General features: G+C 38.4%; 1 protein-coding gene across 2 annotated transcripts in view; it reads right to left on the bottom strand.

The window, feature by feature from the left end:
- LOC143020255 (uncharacterized) overlaps positions 1-18362 on the bottom strand; it is a 30301-nt gene extending 11939 nt beyond the window's left edge. Inside the window, exons 1-8 of one of the 2 annotated variants that reach the window (XM_076176449.1) lie at positions 17932-18362; positions 17458-17596; positions 15946-17153; positions 13690-13848; positions 7389-7542; positions 6851-7062; positions 2208-2415; positions 1465-1670 (exon numbers count right to left, since the gene is read on the bottom strand). In XM_076176449.1, coding sequence (XP_076032564.1) covers positions 1465-1670; positions 2208-2415; positions 6851-7062; positions 7389-7542; positions 13690-13848; positions 15946-17153; positions 17458-17512 — 2202 coding nt within the window. In that variant the 5' untranslated portion in view covers positions 17513-17596; positions 17932-18362. The remainder of the gene's footprint in view (positions 1-1464; positions 1671-2207; positions 2416-6850; positions 7063-7388; positions 7543-13689; positions 13849-15945; positions 17154-17457; positions 17597-17931) is intronic. The other variant, XM_076176450.1, reaches the window with a different exon arrangement.
- Positions 18363-22399: the final 4037 nt, after the last annotated feature.

Below are 22399 nucleotides of genomic sequence, written 5' to 3'. Positions count from 1 at the left end.
ATATTGGATTGGCTGATGAAGTGTGCCTACGGGAGAAGAATAGGCTGGAGGATTGCAGGAGGGCATGGATAGTTCTTTACAAAGGCAAAGAGGACAAATGGGAATGCAGTACTTTTAACCGCTTTGGTATGATGATGCCTATGTAGATGTCGTGAGGCATGAGTAGGTACATGAGGATGCTAGTGTCAGCATCTTGATTACACACAGACAGACACACACACACAAGTTACCCCCCAGATTCTGTGGACTGATTTGATCACATTTTCTGTATTTATTACTACTCAGAGTAAAAGAAAACAAGTAATACAGTAGTGACTATATTTTATAATACGAGTAGTGTGATGAATTGTACATATGGCAGCCAATACTGCAAGAGAGAATTTGACTTGTACTGAAGTGGTGAAAGGGATCAGTTTGTTGTGCATATTAGGTGTTAACTGTGAGTTCAGAGAGGCACCAGAACCCTAATAATTGTGTCTACAATGTGAGTGGATGAAGAATGAATTAAATGAAATAAAAAAAAAGAGGATTTTAGTAGTATGTCTGTGAGAAGAAAGACAGATGTACTAGCAATGAATGAAATTAAACTGAATGGGGAAGGTAAGTTTCAGCTATTGCTGCTGTTGTTGTCATTCCTTAGACTGTCTGGTTGAGCAGTCTGGAATGAGGTTTTCCTACAAAACCTTTATAAGAGTGTATATTGTGTTGTGACATGCATGATTATGTACAATGCAGTCTTCCATAATGTGTTGTATAGCATGGGATGAAGTGTTACATCCTGGACAGTTATCTGTGAGTTCCATTTTGGAAGTGTGGTAGGCTGGGTGTTAGGAGTAGCAAAAGGGAGGGAAAGAATGAATCTGATGAGAAGTGATGAGACAGTATATGTGGTTGAAAGGAAGGAAATACCATAAAGGATGATGTGGTCAAATAAATCTTGGTTGAAAGGTATGGGTGTTTGTGAGTGTAGCAAGAAAAGTGAGAAGGAAAAAGAAGCATTTTTACATACATACATACATATACCAAGGCTTTTTCCCCCTTGCAAGAGAGGTAGCCAAAAAGGAAAAGGCATAAAATCATTCCCACCCATTCCATCCCTGAATACACTCCACACCCCTCCACCCTCCCTCTTATCTTAGCACCTCCCGGATGACGGGTCATCCCTACATTCTTGAATCATTTAAATTGGTGTGTGGTAATCTTTGAAAGGAATATGAACATAATGGTGTTCAGGGATTTGAATATCAGAGTACAAGGTGGATTAGTGGACAGCATAGTTGTTGTTGTCATTTCCTAGACTGTCTGGTTGAGAAGTCCCATCTCCCTGAGGAATGTCATTTCTCACAAATCCCTTATGTAATACATAAGGGGTTTGTGGGAAAAAACAATGGATGGAGTAGTAGGGAAGTATGGAGTGCCGGAAGGGACAAAAGATTATTACTGACATTTTTAACTGTGCCTAACCTTTGCCAAAGCCAGAATCCATTGATCATTCGAGTAAACTTGCGCTGGTTTTGGAACACTACTGGATGCAGGAGCACAAATGCACTGGACTATATAGTCAGCACATGTTTTGGGATTCATTTTGCAGCCCAACAGATCCTTCAAAGGTATGATGGCCCTTGGGTGTAGTGGCAACTTCATGAATTCTTGCTTCAGCAGTGCCAGGTCTGAAATACATCACATTAGTCATATGTACATTCAGAACTTTACTATTAAAATGTTAGTTCAGCCATACATGGTATGCAACAAAGAAATGCCTTCTTCTAGGCTAAATATACTGGTAATTTTAACATGGAGAGCACATTTTATATTCTAAATATGCGTATACATAGATACATGGAATAAATTGAAAGAGAAAACAGTGAGTACTAAAACTATACATGATTTTAAAGAACTGGATGCTGAAAGATACAACTGCAGGTCACTACGAGCATAGCTCTTCTCCCACAAAATACAACTAGGTAAATACATACATACACACACACATATATATATGGTGTTAGTCTACCCAATACATTGATAAAACCTAGCTCAAGCATTATAAAAACTAAATTGTAATCCTGTTCACCAAAAAAGAAGGTAAATGACTATTCATATTTACATAAAAATCCTGCATAAAGTTCAGTACATGAAAACATATGAAGAATAAGGGAATCATGTGATGCATCCCTAGCAAAACTAAACAATAACTCCGCATGGCCAACCTTTTGAATATTGTGACTGTGCCTCCCACACCATTCCTGAGACTGAATGTGTGATATTTAGGGCCAGCTTGCGCACAATCAAGGTCTTGTTGGCACGTGCACCTCTCAAGTTAGCTGCTGCATGCAGGATATGCACCAGGATCAGAAAAAGTGTCACTAGGGGCGGTCCTGGTGTTACAATGGACACTGGTTGGTAGGATATTATTTCCTGAAAGATCATTAATTTAATGTTAAATACAATATCCACAGAAATCATGATTAGTTGATACAAAAACATTCTACTAAGATGATAATAACACAAACTATTGTTGTCTTGAGATTTAGTGATTAGGAACTTGCAGACCCACACCAAATATAGTCTTTAGACCCTCCCACAGTCCTCCAGGAAATGGACTATTGGCTGTGCTGAATTCAATGCTATTTCTGTCAGTGGTTTATAATAGTAGGAGGAACCAGTCAACAACAGGCAGCTCTACTATAAGAACATAAGAATGAAGGAGACTGCAAGAGACCATAAGGCCTACACTAGGCAGCTCCGTATCCATCACCACCTGTCATCCCCATCCATAAAGTTGTCTAATTGTTTCTTAAAACATCTGATAGTTTCAGCGCTTACTACATGGTTACTAAGTTTATTTCATTCGTCGACCACCCTACTATGTGAAAATGAGGAGGAAATGCAGTTAAGCTCAAAGAACTTAGGCCTGGTCCTGCACCGATGAAAGTGAGGGTGTTGAAAGGTGTTGGACACGGAAGACCATGAGATGATTTTCTCTTATATCTGTCTCACAGGACCACCACTTTCAGATACCCTATTGTTAATCCCACTAATAAACTGATGGATATGGTAATCAAAAAGCATTTCACTACTACTTTGTGATGCTGGAAATACAAAAGCAAGAGAAAAAGACATTCTATACAGATTATAACACACATTCACAGGTCCCACATTTGAATATATATATTCATATTTTTTTTATGAGTGGGACAGGTCTATATTCGAGGGGTCATATCCACCAATATTAACAATCTCTTTCATGGCACTGACTTATTCACAAACACAGCAACAGGTAATTTTCTATTGCCAGTATTCAATTATCCACCACCCCACACTTCTTTCCCTGCCTCTGTCCTTATCTGCTCACCAACACAGGTGTTTCTGCTCTCACTATGATTTTCTTGCATTTTTCACGGCCCTTCCCCTAACTAAGGCTTTGTCCTTGATGATTTTGGCTGTTTTGAGGTCTATCTAGCTATATATCAAGGAATTTTTCCCCCTTACAGGATAGGTAGCCAAGTCAAAAGGTATGTACTCACTCCCACCCATTCCACTTCTATCCACCACCCCCCACCTCCCATTTCATCTTAGCTCCTCATGGATGACGGGTCATCCCTGCATTCCGCCCACTGCCCTGGATCAGAAGCAATGTAGCAAGACACAATGTTTAAAGGTACTGATATATATATCTAGGAGATTATTTCTTAGCATATGACATGGGTCTATGGAGCTTGGAAATTATTCACTGAAATTCCACATTCATGGAGGTCTGTAATGCCTGCCATTTATTTTATATTATTTGTTTGTTATTATTTGTCTATCTGTTTATTATTTGCTTATCATTTATTATTATTTATCTGTCAATTTATTATTATTTACTATTTACCTGTTTGTTTATTATTTGCCTTTACCTATTTACTTATTTATTTTATTTAGTATTATCTATTTATAATAATTTTCATTTATTTATTTATCTATCAGATGAGAGGGAGGGTGGGAGGGGTGTGGAGTGTACTTAGGGATGAAATGGGTGGGAGTGTTTTTATGCCTTTCCCTTTTTGGCTGCCTCCCTTGGAAGGGGGAAAAAGCCTTGGTATATGTATGTATGTATCATCATTATAATTTTTTTCCATCTGACCTAGTTATGGACCAAAAGGTCTCCTGTCGGCATGCTCCTCCTTTGTAATTCTTTGTAATCCTTTGTCTGTGTCTATTCACCCCCATGAATGTCAGGAATCGGGTGTAATAATCATAATTGTTGCCTCAAGATTCACCGATTGGAAACCTGCAGTCCCATATTGGCTGCCAATGATCCCCAGATCCATAGATCTCTCGGGGAAGGAACTTTGGGCAGTTGTCTGTGTTGCATCAAAGAGGGCCTATTTCTACGTCACCAGCTGAGAGTAGGAGGAGGCAAGGTGCCATCAGTTGTCAGTTTGTCCTATATGAGACAGTGGAGGAAATAGTTAAGATTTTAGACGGTGATCTTGAGCCCAGTCTAAAGACTTTGTTCCAGCCATCAGCGCTGCATCTCCTGATTGAAGTAGACAGACTGACTGGTTTTGCATTAATGCAAGGTTCATTGTCCACCTTCAGAGTTCTCTAAGAAATCACACAATGCCACCCTGACCTTTTCTTTTGATGTGGCAGGTCACTGCTTCCTGTGTCCCTGATTTTTTGTCCACTTCTGCAAGCTACACAGCACTATACCCATGATAGCAGTTATTTCTATATCGTCTTTTATAGCATAGTTCAGACCTTATACCTTATAACTGCAATTTACTCTTCTGATAAAATTTTCCTTGGTTCCATTGTCACATAAGAAACATGAAAGTAATGCAGTATCTTGCAAAAAATAGACAGCCCACAAACATCCACTTGATGTGAAGGCCAGCTCACACTGGGGCAAACAAACACAGAATAGCCTATGGGCGCTTTTCTGCAAACACCATTCATGAACCAACAAAATCAGCATTTTTGAGCTACATTTTTAGAGGATGGCTTGTTTCGTGCCAAAAGCTACATCACAGCATGTTCTGTGCCATCACTTTGGGTGTTGACTGTACACAAACACCTGACAGACATATCAGCAGGATTGTGGGAGACATATGAACTACTGCAGAAGATTAAAGTGGCATTTCACTATATGGATGAAGATAGGATGAGGTGAGGGCAGTTCGAATCCTGCCACCAGCAAGTTGAACTAAGGGTATGGTTCATTAAATTCCACACTACAAAAGCCCTCTGTGAGAGGCACCGTCCTAGCCTCCCGATAGGGGGGGAGTGTGTGACGTTAAATCATATCACATCATCACAGTACAGTCCCCACACACAGTGAAGGGTACAAGCAAGATTGAAAGAATACAAAGGGCAGCAACCAAACTGGTCCCAAGCCTGGCAGATAAACCATACGAGGAGAGACCAAAATCACTAGGTCTGCCAACTTTGAAAGACTGAAGAGAAAGAGGTGATATGATTACAGTATTCAAGTAACTGAAGAGGATAGACTGATTTGACAGAAGAGCTCTCCTGATTAAAGATGGGAGGGATTTAAGAGATCATGGGAGCAAATTAAGAAAGACCACATGGCAAAAGGTTGTGAGGAAATACAGTTTTCCATACAGATGCATAAATACTTGGAATAGCTTAAGAAGCGATATAGCCCAAGCTCAAACAAATACTTGGGTTCAAATCTAAATATGACAATAGGAAATCAAGGATATTAAGTTGGAACTGTACATAAATTTGAGTCTAGGTATGTTAGAAAGTTAGAGAATAGGAGACGGGACCCAATGAGTGTTCCTCCTTTCCTGTATACTACAATTAGGTAAATACACACACACACTAGACCCTCTCCCCCTTATAAAAGGGATGGCAAAGTCAAAGCATACATTCACCCTACCCCCACCCATAAATCCACTTATTGTCCTTCCCATCTCAGCTCCTCATGGATAAAGGATCATCCCTACCCCTAATCACACTGCTTGGGCCTGAGACATCCATTCACAAACATCCATTCATAACAACTCTCCATTCATTCCTATCTTTTGGACTCTCTTCCCTGCTTGGCAAACATTCCTCTTAGCCTGTCCACCCACCTCTTTCTTGATCTTCACCTTAAGTTCACTCCATCCACTTCTGTTTTCCATATTATTTTTGCTTTTTTTTTTTTTTACTAATTCTTTCCAAACACCCAAAACTCTCCAAATTCTTTGATCAATTCTATCTTCCAGGTCCCCTTCCACCCCCTGTTCTCTACCTCACCTCCACATTTCTCATGGTATCCATTCTCATAACACCCACTGTAGTTCATAAACACTTCATCTAAAACAATGGCCACAATCACTCCATATTTCATTACCCCCAGGCATTTACTACTTGCCTTAATGTATAATTCACCTCCACTTCTTGGTACATGACCCTCAATACTTCAGGCTCTCCACTTTCTCCAGCCTCTCACCTCTTATCTTCAATCTGCTGCCACTATCACCCCATTTGCATCTCCTTACCTTACTTTTGCCCATATTTGCTTTCAGCTTCCTGTTCTCACACTACTCCCAAACTCATCACTCAGTGTTATCTACAAACAACAACTGGCTTACCTCCCACCTCCTTTCACTCTCACGTACTACCTTCAAGCTCCTGCCCAACAACTTCATGTCAGTGTCCCAAGAAAAATTTGTTCTATCTTCAACCTTTCTTGTATGTATATAAATTGATGTTTAATAATAATTTTTCAACATAAACATTTCAGGCAAATGTACATGTATTTCCCATACTTATGAACATTCTAAAGCAGTAGAATGATCTTTTATATAAAACAACTTCAAGGCTTGAAATCATGCAATTAATAACGTTGCCTCACCTTCAGCAAAACGAGAGGCATTGCCAACTTGATTACATTGCCATTACTGGGCACCTGCAGTTTTGGATACACAAGGACTCGTGCAGTTTCCTCACCATCCAAAACTTCTGAAGCCAGAAGTCCTGATACAAGACTCACAAAATTATCTTCCTCCTTTTCAGAAAAGCCTCCTTCTATTTGATCACAAAGTAAGGAGGCCAAGTAAGACACACCTGAAGAGATAACATTCATACCTATAATTCTATACTGGTACTATGTTTCCCATGCATGTCATAAAAGGTGACTATGTGGAACAGATTGATTGGACTAGGGGTCCTGTTTTTTTATGTTCAAATGCACACATACTATGCTGAAATGCAAACACAACCATATAAATGTGACTCAAATATTCTCAAGTAAACATGAGAACTCTGAAAGTACAAAAGTGAGAAAATACTTAGATACAAAATCAATATAAAATTATATTAATTACCAAGTCACCAAACTCAAGGATTTTTTTTTAACATGAAAAAAATACATTCAAACTGCAATAGATTACCTTCATCATTTTGCACTGTACAGACACAAGGGATTGAGCAGAGTACTTTAATCATAATCGGTGCTAGTCCTTCTAAATGTACCGCCTGTGCCACTGCTTGATGAACTACATCCTTGCCTGACTGCAGACACAGCCAAACCACTTTGTCACATTCCTGAAATTGATCAATGTTAAAGTTTATTACACAGCCACCAATGAAAATTAAACCTTACAGACTCAAATGTGAATACTATGAAGCTGGTTATTTTAGACACAACATTATATGTTATGTTACAATAGAATTACTATGATAGACACAGTAAGGATGTTGTTAGAAAAAAGTGAACATATGAATAATGGTTGCAAGGAAGAAATGGGTAAGCACATGAAGCATATGAGTTACACAAGAGAGTGGAAACACAATAAAAGGTGAGGGAGGCCATGAGAAGAGTAGATAAGGTTGGATAAGTGTTTGGTGAGGAATAATTTTTTTTTTTTTTTTTTTTGAAAGGTGAAAAGAGTGAAGGGAGGGGGGACAAACTAACTGAAAGGAGAAGAGGATAGGGTGGTTTTGATTGTGGTAATAAGAGATGCCAAGGAAAATTGACAGGAGAGAAGAATGATAGGGATACAGGAAAAGAGGAGATGCAAGAACATTAAGAGATAAAGCTAGTAAGGTGACTATGTTAGATAGCTCCCATGCAGAGTGTCTGATAAAGTGAGTATAGTGGTTTGACTGTTGAGATTGTCTAATGTGTACATAAGGGAAAAAAGTGCAACAGTGGGCTGGAAGAATGCATGTATAATTCTACTACACAAGGAAAATTGTTTTACATGGTAGTTGTAAAGGGATGAATCTGCAATTATATTTAGTTGGTAAGGTTTATGGGAGGATGTTAATTCAGAGGATTGGGAAACAGATGGAATAATTGGAGAAGAGCAGTGTTGATTTAGAAAAGAAAAAGGATGCTAAAACAAAGATTTAGTAGTTAAGACATATATGCAAGAATTTTTTGCCAAAAGGTACAGATGTCTTTTGAACTTTTATGGATTTACAGGTGTATGACAGGGTTGACAGAGAGGAATAGTGGAATGTGTTGTGAATATACGGGTTAGGGGGAAGTCTGATGAGAAGTAAGAACTTGTGTGAAAATAAAAAATGAGGAAAATGAGCAGTATAAGGTGAATGTGGGGCTGCACCAGGGTTACAAGACACCATGGTTATTCAACACGTATGTGGATGTATGTGGTGGTGAGGGAAATAAATACAAGGATGCCAGAGAGTGGTTTGGAATTGGTGAATGAATATGGAAGGAAATGGGAAGTAGTCCAATAGTTGTTTACAGATCATACTGCACTTGTGGCGAAGTCAGAAAATAGAGTGAAGCAACTGATGGTGGAGTCTGGGAGGTTGTGTGAGAGGAGAAAGCTGAGAGTAAATGTGGGCAAATGATGATGAGATGTACAAGAGGATGGTGATAGTGGTGGATTGGAGGTGAGTTTTAAGGGTGAGAGGCTAGAGAAAGCTTAACTACCTGGGATAACAAGTACTAGGGAATAGAGGAGTAGAGGTGGATGTAAATTATAGAGTAAGGGAAGAAAGTAAACAAATTAATCAATCTGTGGCCAAGCCTGTCATGTACTGGTACTGTCTTAGCATTGGACAATGCCTTGGATGCAAGCATGCTAGTATAGTTTTAAGTCTAGGGGAAATAAAAAGTATTATGAAAAATAGATATCTAGGGATGAATATATAGAAGATTGTATGAGTGAGTACACCAACTACATTGTATGTAATGAAGGAGGTTAAAAGAGCCTAAAGTGCTTGAGGTAAAATGTTTTGAAGTATGAAAGGTGTTTCAAGGATGGACACAGAGAGAAATGTGGTTGTGAAGCAGAGAACAGGGGTGGAAAGTGAGTTGGTGGATAGGGTGGATCATGTTGAGCTGGTTTGGGCATATGGAAAGAACAATCAAGGTAAGATTAATAAAAAAAATAGTGTGGATAGCAGGGCTGGGGGAATCAAGAATGAGATGGATGGACAGGATGAGGGGGTCATTGGATGCAAGAGGAATGTTTGTCAAGCAAAGAAGAGAACAAAAGCTCAGAGAGTAAATGTATAAGGAAATGAAGTGACCAACAGGGATGTTCTTATCTGTCCTGTAATTTCTTCAAGATGATGGTGGGGGTTGCCACATAATACAGCAGTGGGGTTATACCAAGTCCAGCTGTTGGGCCTTGCAATGGAAGTGCTCTATCTTGCTGCATTGCCTTTGACCCAAGCAGTATGCCAGATGACAGGAGTGATTCTTCATTCAAGAGGTGCTTAGATGGGATGGACAACATGCATTCACCCTCCACCCATCCTACACCCATTGTTTCCCTTTTATATCTTAGCTTATTGTAGAGGAACATCTCTACTTCTTGCCCATTGCCTGGGTAAGAAACAATGTTGCAAGACACACCACCTTCACACGGGCTTGACAGCCAGAGCTGCCTTACCCCCACTGCTTCATTTACATGGCTACCCTCCCTCCTCTCCCCCTCAGAAATAGACAGAGAAGATTAGGAGAAATCTCTTGTTTAGAGAATAAGATAACTAAAGTACAATGAAATAATAATATAAAGGATATATTTCAGGGCAACAATGACCCTCCCTCCTCTCCCCCTCAGAAATAGACAGAGAAGATTGGGAGAAATCTCTTGTTTAGAGAATAAGATAACTAAAGTACAATGAAATAATAATATAAAGGATATATTTCAGGGCAACAATGAGGTGGACAAATAAATTGAAATGGTAGGAGTGGAAGTGGAGGTAGAATGTAGAATGAGAGAAGCAAGTAAATGCCTTGGGGGATTAAAAAGTGTAATGTGAAACAGACATTTGGGAATGGATGCTAAGAGGAGATTGTATGTGCCAACAGCACAGTATGGGGCAGAAACATCAAACATAAGAGAGGAAGAGAGGAGTTTGAATGTGTTTGAGATGAGGTGCCTGAGAAGAATGATAGAGGTTAATAGGCTGGATTGTGTGAGAAATGAGGTTAGGAGGAGAGCAGGGGTGGAAAGGGAGTTGGGAGATAGGGTTGATGAAAGAGTACTGGGATGGTTTGGACACATGGAAAGAATGAGTGAAGAAGGATTAGTAAAATAGATGTGGAAGGCAGAGGTGGAAGGAGTGAACACGAGGAGGCAACCAAGGTAGAGATGGATGATGGATGGGGTAAAAGAGGCACTGGGAAAGTGGGGAATGTTTGTTGAGGAAGAAAGGAATAGGACAGAAGATATGGTTGAGTGGAGAATGGTTGAGTATGGATGATGCTGTGATGCATGGAAGGGAGTGGGTGGGGGATGGGGGTGAGGGTGTGTGAATATTTTGACACAGCCTTGAGGGAATTCTCCCCATCTTCTTTTTCTCTGCACGAGGGGATGGAGAGGAGTCACTGATTACTCTATTTTCCGGCGTATAGTGCGCGACTTTTTTCCGTTGGAAGGGCCTAAAAATGGGGGGTGCGCGTTATCCGGTGGTGCGCATTATCTACGGCCTACGATAAAAATTCTGCGGCTGTGTGTGTAATTTTTTTCACAACAACATGACGATGTTGGCCGTCACAAAGTCGGGACGGCACACTTCTCCGTGACGTTCCGTGAGAACAAGAAGAACAGCCATGGTGACATGAAAGAATATGCCAGCATGGGCTACCGTATATAAATATTTGGTATAGGTAGGTATCTATCGAATCTTATTTTTCATGTTTAAATAGGCCTAAACACCATGAAACATGATCAATATTCATGATATTTGCTCAGGTTCACAGCATCCTAGTTTAAATTTCCATGTTGGCTTTGTTGCTTCAATTTAGGTATGGTACAAATTCCATTGTGGCCATTCATAAACTCTTGTCAAACACCTGACTACAACACCCTCTTTCGGGAGTTATATTAACTAAACGTCACCTCGATGAGAGACTGTCCTATTTCACCACTGTCATTGCAGGTTCAAAGCTAAAACGAAACAGTCTGTAGTTTGTTTCAGTATTAAATAAAAAATGGTAAAGACGAATTATTTCCTCAAGATATAAAATGAACATTTTCTGTAAAAATCCCGAAATTTTTCTGTATGTTTTACTTTCAATAAACTTTTTTTTAGATCATATTTCCTACAAACTATTTAAGCTACAAAGTAATAAGGGACCAACGCACAACATGGTTCTCGATTCTCTACAAAGGATTACAAAGGATTACAAAGGCGGAGCATGCTGACAGGAGACCTTTTGATCCATATCTAGGTCGGATGCGAAAAAAAATCATATTAATGATAAAATAATAAATAAAAACTATGATAATGTAAATAACAAATAAAATACATAAATAAATGCATAGGTATAGTTAAATAATAAACAAACAGGTAAATAGTAAATAATAATAAATTGACATATAACTAATAATAAATAAAAATCAGACAGACAAATGATAACAAAACAAAAACAAATAATATAAGATAAATTATAATCATTACAGCATCTTACTTAGGTATTTATCTAAATGATTCTTAAAGCTTCGAACTGAACTACATTGCACTACCTGTGCAGGAAGTTTATTCCATTCATTAACTACACGGTTGGCAAAGTTGTTTCTACCTACTTCCAAATTGAATCTATTTCCGGACAGTTTGAGACCATTGTTTCTTGTCTGATTCTCATTCAATGTAAAAATTTGGTCACTTTTGATGTTGTCAATTCCCTTTAGAATTTTAAAGACCTGTATCAAGTCACCTCTGAGTCTATGCTTTTTTAGAGAAAACAGATTCATATGTTTTAGTCGATTTTCGTATGATTTATTTTTGATATTTGGAATCAGTTTTGTGGCTCGCCGTTGTACTCTTTCCAATCTGTCAATGTCTTTAATGAGATTCGGTGACCATACGGAAACAGCATATTCCAAATGTGGACGAACTAACGATTTATATAGCTTGTTAATGAGTGATGGACTTTTGAAATCAAAAGATCGCGCAATCAGTCCCAGAATCTTATTTGCTTTCTCAGAGGCTGAAATACACTGCTTGGATGATTTGAGGTCGTTACTGATAATTACGCCGAGATCTTTTTCACTATCCACTTTTGTTAACGAATTTCCAAATAACTTGTAATCGTACTTACTGTTATTTTTACCTATGTGCATTACCTTGCATTTACTTGTGTTAAATTTCATTAGCCACTTCTCAGACCATTGCTGTAATTTATCTAAATCTTCTTGAATATCTAATTGGTTTGAGTGATCATTTGCCACTCTGCACAGTTTTGTATCATCAGCAAATTTGGAAACAGTAGATTTTAGTCCATGGTCTATATCATTTATATATACTATGAATAGAAGTGGCCCAAGAATGGAACCCTGAGGAACTCCACTTGCAACGCTTTTCCATCCAGAAGTTTTTCCATTTAAAACAACTCTCTGTTTTCGACCCTTCAACCAATTACTAGTCCAACCTAATAGGCTACCACTTATTCCATGCAAAGCTAATTTAGTAAGTAGTCTTTCGTGTGGGATGGTATCAAAAGCTTTTGCAAAGTCTAGATATACTAAATCTATATTGTTTCTTTTGTCATAATTCAAGATAACTGTGTTGTAGAATTCGAGTAAGTTAGTCACGCAAGAACGTTTCCGACTGAAACCATGCTGGCTATCATTTATCAAACGGTTACTTTCTAAATGATGTTCCATAGTATCTCTGATGATAGTTTCCATTATTTTTCCTACGATTGAAGTCAAACTTATAGGCCTATAGTTATTTGGTTTCTTTTTGTCACCTTTTTTGAATATGGGATTTAGCTAGATGGCGATCGGGCATGCGCGTTATACGTCGGTGCGCGCTATCTGTGTACTGAGATAACGAAGTGCATGGGTGCGCATTATAACCCGATGCGCATTTTAAGCCGGAAAACACGGTAAATGAAGTGGCCCTGCTGTGGATGTGTTGTGTCTTGCTACATTGCTTCTGACCCAGGGCAGTGGGTGAGATGTAGGGATGACCCATCATCCTGGAGGAGCCAAGATATGAGGGAGGAAGGAGGGTGAGTGGGAGTGGAGTATGTGGGGATGGAATGGGTGGGAGTGGATTTTATGCCTTTGTTTTTTTGGCTACCTCCATTATAAGGGGGAAATGGTACATGTATGCTAAATGAAACCATGATGAAAAAAATAAATAAATCCTTGGAATAAACAAAGACTTTGGACACCTATCTCTTCCAAATGTACTCAACACTTGAATTACTGGGCACAGTGTTGACCTGGTTATCTATATAAAAAGTCCAGTACTTACAAAAGTATTTTCATCCTCTGCCACCCGATTAAAGGTAGCTGTCAGCTGAAGTTGGAAATCCTCTGGGCAAAGAATATTACTCTGACCACATTCTAATTCTTCCTTCACTACTTTCAAAAGGCAATCTTTTGGAAGGCCTTGGGCAAGCCTTAACACCAACTGTTGTGAGAAAATGTACAACTGAATTAAGAACAAACAAATCTATTTCACTGTTACATTCATATTTTGTTCATAACTTTTTTCTTCATTATAGTCCTACATACAGAGTACAGACCCAAATAATACATATTTTCACTTGCATGTGTCATGTATGCATGTACAGTATGTAGTTACACATGTATGTATGTATGGCCCAATGGATTTGAGCAGTGCTGCTCATGGCAAAGGTCAGGAGTTGAGGCAATTCAAAATATGCCTAGCAAGTAAATTCACAGTAAGGACTATTTAATTCCTTGCTTCAAAAACACCTCTGTAAGGATCAACCATCCTAGCCTCCTCTGAGAGGGAGAGTTTGTGACATTAAACCAAATGTACGGACATAACATGCATGCCTGTATGTACACCTAGGTCTCTTAATCCAACACTCACCAAATGCCACTTGGACAGATTTTTGGGCCCAGGACATAAACCCACTTCAGGAATTGGTCCAGGACATAAAACACCACCAATTCTCTAAGTGGGCCCAAACATCCACACAGGTGGCTGTTGGCAAGTGTTAGTGAGTCCTGACCTTAAATCCAACAATGTATTAGCACATTATGTCTAAGTGTGCATTTACTCCTTATATTTGTGATATGTTGTTTGAATGACATGGATGTATATGTTATGCCAAGAATCTTAGGTGTATGCTTGTGTGGTATGAGTGTTGTAAATATAGAGACATGGTATATATTTGTGTTCTGCTGTCCAGTTGATGAGAAGTGTGGCTATAGATTAGGTTGGGGCTATTTTGAGCCTATTTGAAGTGAACCAGGTATTGAGTTTCTCGAGGTATGGCTGTACTATTTCTGCAGCTTTGCCTGTGTTACAGCATATGCATATAATTATTATAATTCATCTACATTATAATAGATTTGTATTTCTGAGGTGCCGGGTATGGGTATATCATGCATATATAGATTAAAGAGTGTGGGGGATAGAACTGAGCCCTGTGGCACTCCATTTTGAAAGTTTCTGGTGTGTGATGATTGGTCATTATATGACACATAAGCATTTCTGCCTGCCAGATAATTAGCTAGCCATCTTTCAGCATTATTGTCCACATGTTATATATTTTGTTTGTGAGATTACAATAGGGGATGGCAATGAAAGCTTTACTGATGTTTAGTGTTATGAGAAGTGTTCTGTGTGGGGGCTTATCTGAAATGATACCATCAAACTCTTTGTGTGTGGTCTATCAGAAGATTGTTTGTGAAGTGGTCTAAAACCATAATGTGATTCAGCAAGGGTGGTATGTAGTGTGACAAGTTGTAGTATGAGGCATTCTATGACTTTGAAGGGGCTAGAGAGAAGTGTGATTGGGCAGTGTAATGCTGGAATTGTTAAGTCTTTGTTAGGTATGGGGATGGTAATTTTCCCATGCTTCCTGATGTTAGGTATAGTGTTGTGTGAACAGCTGTAGTCTGCAATGTTGGTGAGTGCATGTATACCATGTGCTCCAATGTGTTTTAGGTGAATGTTACTTGAACTGTCTGGTGCACAGGTGGATGAGTGCTTGAGGTTATGTATTACATGTTTTGTCTGGCTGTCTATGAAGGGTGTGTGTGCTTGGGTTGTTGGGGCAGGTAACAGTCACTATTGGCAATCACAGAGAAGTCAGGAATTCAAATCCCCAACTAAGAGATTATGCCACCAGCACACTTATATGTTTATACATACATGTAAAATCCATGAGATGCTGAATCCTTACTGCAAAACATGTTTCTAGTCTATATTTACAAACCTCCTGCTGAGGATCTATTTATGGCCTTCATACTCTATTAATCAATAATAAAACACAAAACCTTCAATTGTTCAGAGGTGCAAAACTTCCTCTCATTGATGACACTAGTTACACTGAGGAAGACAATAACTAAAATGAGTGGGTAGGAGAAAGGCTATAGCAGCAGACAACACTGTGCTAAAATGATTCTCAATGCAAAACACCAAATGAAAGTTCAAACACAATAAATGAGAGTCAGAACATTATAATCACCAATTTCTTTATACTCAGCTTGGATATTCTACTTCAAATATTGTAACTGTTACAGTACTTACTTCAATATAACCACTCAAGACTGACTGTTGGGTCTTCATCCGCTGTATAACTTGTTTTAATAAATCTTCTCGTGTAGAGACAGGTATATGCTCACTAAACTTTGAGACACAAGCAAACGAATTCTCACATTCAAAAATATCAGGTTTCCTCAACAAAAGTAGCAATAATTTCTTTTGCCACTCAGTGTCTTCTTCAATGCCTTTAATTAAATCATCTTTCCCAAGATCACTATCTGGATCATACATTGGATCAACTGCCACGTCCTTCATGAACATGATCAATTCCTGATACTTCCCCACAGGAACATCTTCCCTTTCAATCACTTGGTTCAACTCAAATGCTAAGAATTTTATGCAAGTCTGAAGGGTAAATGCAGTACCAGAATATGACGGCACTGCTCTACAACGTGTAACTGATGTCGGGACTGTGATTTCACTCCATTCCAACCAAATATCTATAGATATTGGCTTAACACTTTTTTGACACAAATCAAGAAATTCTTGATGAATATCACTTAACCAAACTAGGTTTGGTGGTTGATCATCCTTCTCTTTTTGAGGAAACACTTCTCTCCAAGTGATATACACATCTGATAAGTCCGTAGGACTGATACCAACATTTTTAAGTAATTTCGTAAAGTGAATACCACAGTCTAGTAAGCACATGAAATAATATCCAGCAAATTTAATCAACTGTTTTTGTCCCCCTGATCCACATTGTGAATTCAAGAATGATAAACAATTCTTCATTATTTCTTTTACTATATCTTCTTCCTGCTGACAACAGGAATTCCTCTCCACTCCACACAATATACATTTAATCAATTCTGATGTCATGATTACAGAAGCAAGTGTTAAGTCTTTCGTTACTGAAAGATAACTCTGACACATTGTACATATGGTTTCTAATGGCAACCACATCAATATCTGGTTCAAAGATTTATACATATTCAAAGATTTGATCATTGAGAAAAACGATGATTCAGTTAGGATTGGAAAACTTAAAATAACTGGCTGAAAATATCTGGCTGATTCAATTTCTGGAATTTTACGAACCAAAGGACAAGACAAGAGTAATACAAGACAAGCACGCTCCTTAAATTTTTCAACATGACCTTCTTTCTCTCCCTCAAGTGCTTTTCTCACTCTCTTAAAGCAATCGGTAACATTTTTCTTCAACTCATCTTCATTCACTATTCCATTAGCATCTGAAACAAAATTAAATATTAACACAATTATATCATACAGTACAATAATTTTTATCTATTGACATACTAAAACAGCACACTTTTCTGAATTACCCTCTACAAAGTAACACAATAATAAAACAAAATTACTTATAATCATCTGTTATCAGTTCTAATGTCAATGTGCAATACAATTCTTTTGACATCCCCACTGGCACTGCCGACTGGAGGTGTGGCAGATTAACCTTTTACATACTACCGAAAGAAAATTACACGTTCATTACTAAATACAGCATACCCTCCTTATTGTTTGTAATTTCCTTACCTACTGACGATTTAACTGCACCTAACAGCCATGTAAGGTGCTGATCCACTTCCATACTGCCACCTAATTTCTATTAGGCCTTCCCCTTTGCCTGCACGTGTATCCCCTTTGTTTTGTTTACGCCGACCTTTACAATCTGCTACGAAAGAATAGCTAAAATTAAATAATGTTTTCAATAAACGCCAATTACCACTTTAACATACACACTTCACCTTTCAACAAAACTTGATAGATTTATTAAATTATACTTGTAACACACATATGTTTACTGATATTCATCATGCATGTTACACTAAACATTTAGGTGGACAAAGGTAAAGAAATTTTGCTAGGTATGGTACCAATTTGTAGTGACTCCATATATGCGTCATACGTAGAATGAATTGACTAAGGTACCACAGTAAATCATATCTGTCACAAAAATAGCTTCAACTAATATGAGTACTAGAGTAAAAGCAAACACAACCAATGTACCTGAACAGAAGCCAACTTCAACTGGAAAAGAATTATTCTTGAAAGCAGGTGGAGTAAAGTAAGCCTTGATTCCCAGTACCTGGCATGATGTGTTTCTCAGAATAGAAGCGTGAGAAATGTTGAGAATATATTCCTGCTTTATCTATGGCACATCAAAATACAAGTAACTTATATAGACAGGAGAGTTATCTTTATAGCTGGAGAAAAATCAATCGATTAGGTTTGCTGCACGTTCGATATCAGTGGTCGGAAATGGTAACATATCCCATAATAACGATGATAATGGTGATAACAAAGAATATTTTAGGTAATGGTGCTAAAAAGAAAGACATTGATTATATAAAGTAAATTTTCTTGCAGTCCGGAAGAAGGCGTCACTCTTTTCCAGGAAAGGATCGACGCTTATCGCAACCTGCACTGACGTCATCAAACTCCACCAGTCTCGGCGACTCCCTCTCAGCCGCTTTCCCGCGTGAAGACGACATTGTCAGCTTGCGATACACGTGATCCACTACCACATTGCATGTTCACGCATAATTTTCTTACAAATGCAGATTCAGGTTGAGAACCATATAAAACTATTATTTGGAAACAACTATTCTCCACAATGATCATGCCTTAGTGTGATGGTACTTGAATCAATATTTGAGAATACTGCAATCGTGTTGACATTTTAGGGTTCCCATTTTTAAGCCAAGCCCATCCTGGTAAGAAATAATAATTAGGCCTGTAGGCACAAATGTCATAAACTGCACACAAATAGTAGAAATATATTTAGACTAATAATATTTAAAATTCAATTTAGCTTTTTTTCTTCAAGTGGAGTGACTGCAGATGGAATGCGCCATACTACCTCTGTGAAGACCAGAGGTCCTTCTGTATTGAATAAAATCATCTGGCGTCGGCTAGAACAAATCTACGAATGTGACCACTGGACTTGAATTGGTTAGAATAGAGTATTTTCAACCATTCTGATTTAATAAGAACATAGAGGTGGGGTAGCTAAATAAAAGCCTTTCAACTATTTCCGGCAAACTCTTAGGCAGATTCCTGACCCATCCCTATGGTCTTCTGACACCCGTTATCCGCTCTGAGAGATGGCTAGGCATGATTGCCTTTGACGGAGTTCGAGGCCCGTATAGAACTTACATTGCCACCACGTGTTGAGTCAGTAGTGGGATTCGTAGCACTATATAGCTTTTCCAGTCCTGACGACGGTGCCCTAGACCACTCGACCACCAAATAAATGCATGAATAAATAAATGAAATAGATAAATATAAAATAAACTACAATTTATACAAATGAATAAGTATAAATGAGTAAACAATAAAATATGTTAAATAATGGAATATGTAACAAATTAATATAAACCAATTAAGTACAAGTAAATGAAATTATAGAAATCAACACAGATAAAAAATCAGAAACAAAATAATATTATTGATAATAAGTTAACAAATAATTTATGTAATCAATAATGGCAAGTGATATGCAACGCATTTAGTTAATCATTATACGAGGACAACTCCCGTTTTCTTTTTTATCCATTTGAAATGCATTTGTCTTTTCAATGATTAAAATGTTAATTAGATACGTTAAGTACTTAGACATTTAACCGTTAGAAACTATTTTTCCCTGTTTCCAGTTAATTCTATCTGGCTTCTTCGTTCATCTATAAGTTCTACCGCTAATTTTCATAATACCAAGGAAGCTAATAGAATTATACTATCTAATGGTAGAAAATGCTAATAAAACAGCTCGAGACAGTGGCGTCACTAAGGGCGGGTGGCAGATGGGTCATAAATCTAAAACTTCCCAATGAAGTGTCAATTTTCCGTATAACAAAAACAATTATTTATTTTCATCATTCATAAGTATTCTCTATTAAAGTATTATCAACTTTATGTTTTCACTTAACACACTATTAGACGTATAATATTACACAAAAATAATGCAAGACAAGTGCTTTTCGTGCCATCCACGATATAAATATCAATATTTAGGGGCCACGAAACTGTAAAATTAACTGAGCAAGTGTGTCTGCCCCACATCTTTCATAACTCATACTTCCTTCCATTTCACTCTTTCCTTCGACTAAATCCCTAAACCCCCACTCCCTCCCTCTCCCCACCTTATCTATCCTGCCCTCTACCTACCTCAATGAAGATAACTTGTCCCCTCCCCTCGGCCCCAAATGGGCTACGCCCCTGCCTCGAGTACACTACGGAAATTTCGTTACGTTTAGCAATTCCTCCTTTACAAAATAATCTTCCAATCCACTTTTCCCGCTCTCTGAGTTATGTCAATAATGGGCTGGGTTAAAATGGCTATTACGTTTTACATAACGGAACAAATAGTAACAATACAACTCCAAGGTCACCCACTCATTGGACAGCGAGGAAACGGCTCATACTTGAACAGTCAAGGTCTTTCTATAGACCTTGAATGTACACCCACCCAGCGTGATATTAGTATGTTACGTCACACACCCTTGTGAGTGAAGGAATGATGACGTCATAGACCATGCGTAGAACTACATAACTCGATCAATGCTAATTGAGACAACAATTCTTATTTATTATTATGTTGATTGTTTATTGTGATTTTTATATCTTATCAGTTTTTATGAATAAAATATGACAGTAAACGACGAAGAATTTTAAAATCAATAAAATGAGTTGAATTGATTTGACCAGACGTTAAAGTTCGGTCTTAGTGCATCAACTTCGTAAGGATGAGTGGCGAGAACCTGTAAGGAGGGGATAATCTCCACCTGTTTCCAGACCCCATCAATACCTTCACCTCGGAGGGGCTAGGACATCCGGTGACAACTCTGCTGAATGTCGATGATATAAAAACAGCCCAACTCTCCTGAATGTCGATGATATAAAAACAGCCCAACTCTCCTGAATGTCAATTATATAAAAACAGCACAACTCTCTTGAATGTCGATGATATAAAAACAGCCCAACTCTCCTGAATGTCGATGATATAAAAACAGCCCAACTCTCCTGAATGTCGATGATATAAAAACAGCCCAACTCTCCTGAATGTCGATGATATAAAAACAGCCCAACTCTCCTACAATATCAACAACAGTCCAACTTTTCTTCCCTGAGAATATTTTGTCATTGTAGACAACCAAAATGTATACCCTTCCCTACCGCGTGGGCTATTCCTTTTATTCTTGTTTTCCCCAGGCTATTTCATTCACCACCATGACACTCGGTGGAAAAATAGGTGAAGGTAAGGTACAGAAGAATCACTCACTACAAAATATATACGATGGGGTATGACGTCATCAATAGTAAGCTTGCAACCCCACCCATCGCTTGAAACAACGGCGTTGCTTATTTTTAGTTTTATCATATATAATGGATCTTGTGTTTGATTGTCTTATCGTTTAATCTTATCACCGGTGCTAATTTCATGCTATAATATCACAAAGAAGTTGGAGTAATGACATCCTTTATAATTTAAAAATAATTATTATGTACAATTGGTCATGTCAAGGTTTCATTTGTACATACGATTTGTATCTAAAAAATTGGGCACAACGGTCATAATAGGGCATTCATCAAATTATTTACACTATAAAATTTATTTTGTATATACAATGTACTACGTCGCGGGAATACGTGTACATTGTGCGTGAAACATTCTTACACCTTCGTACGAAGAAAATTGCAATGCGAGCGTTTACGGAAAAGCATCGCTCTTTCGTGCACCGATATTTTTGGAACCTAAATGTTCACAAACACTACCAATCTGGCCCAAAGTTCCAATTATACATTGATATAACCGGTTTTCTTGTACAAAAGCAAATGGTCCAAAAGACCATAAACTAACCGAGCAAGTGGGTCTGCCCCACATCTATCATAACTCTCACTTCCTTCCATTTCATTCTTTCCTTCCACTATACTCCCCAGAAGGATAGAAAAGCTGCCCTTCAGGTTGCGTCTTGAAGACCGTTGCTTCTGGCAATACCATAGAAGACCGCCGGTGCAACCACTGCCGTGAAGAAAATGCCGACCTCCACCAGTACCTGAGCGATTGCCCCGCCACCTCTTTCCTCAGACGGGACCCCCCCCCCCCTGAAGGTCTTGTGAGCCGCCTCCAAAGCCCCTATGAGCTCCGTCAGCTGCTAGAGCGTCCACCGCCACTCTAGCAGCTGCAGCCTCTCTTTACTACTGCCCCCTATCACCCTCTGACTAGTTATACTATTCCACCTCCTCTCCACAAGGTGTGTCTTACATAAACACCAACGCACGGGCTCAAACAAAGCCCGTGGGAGCGATTCTTCACTCCAGAATTTCGAAAAAAATATATATATATATACTAAACCCCCAAATCCCCCCTCCCTCCCTCTCCCCCATCTTATCTATCCTGCCCTCTAACTAACTAACTTCTACAAAAGTTTTCTTCTTTTAATGTCTGTAACAAAATTAAGTGAAATATTCATTAAAT

Source organism: Oratosquilla oratoria, chromosome 39 (genome assembly GCF_046742065.1).
Source record: "Oratosquilla oratoria isolate Oo_2021 chromosome 39, ASM4674206v1, whole genome shotgun sequence".
In the NCBI taxonomy this organism is placed as follows: Eukaryota; Metazoa; Arthropoda; class Malacostraca; order Stomatopoda; family Squillidae; genus Oratosquilla; species Oratosquilla oratoria.
Note: the sequence above shows the minus strand (reverse complement) of the source record. Positions and strands in the feature narration are given on the sequence as shown.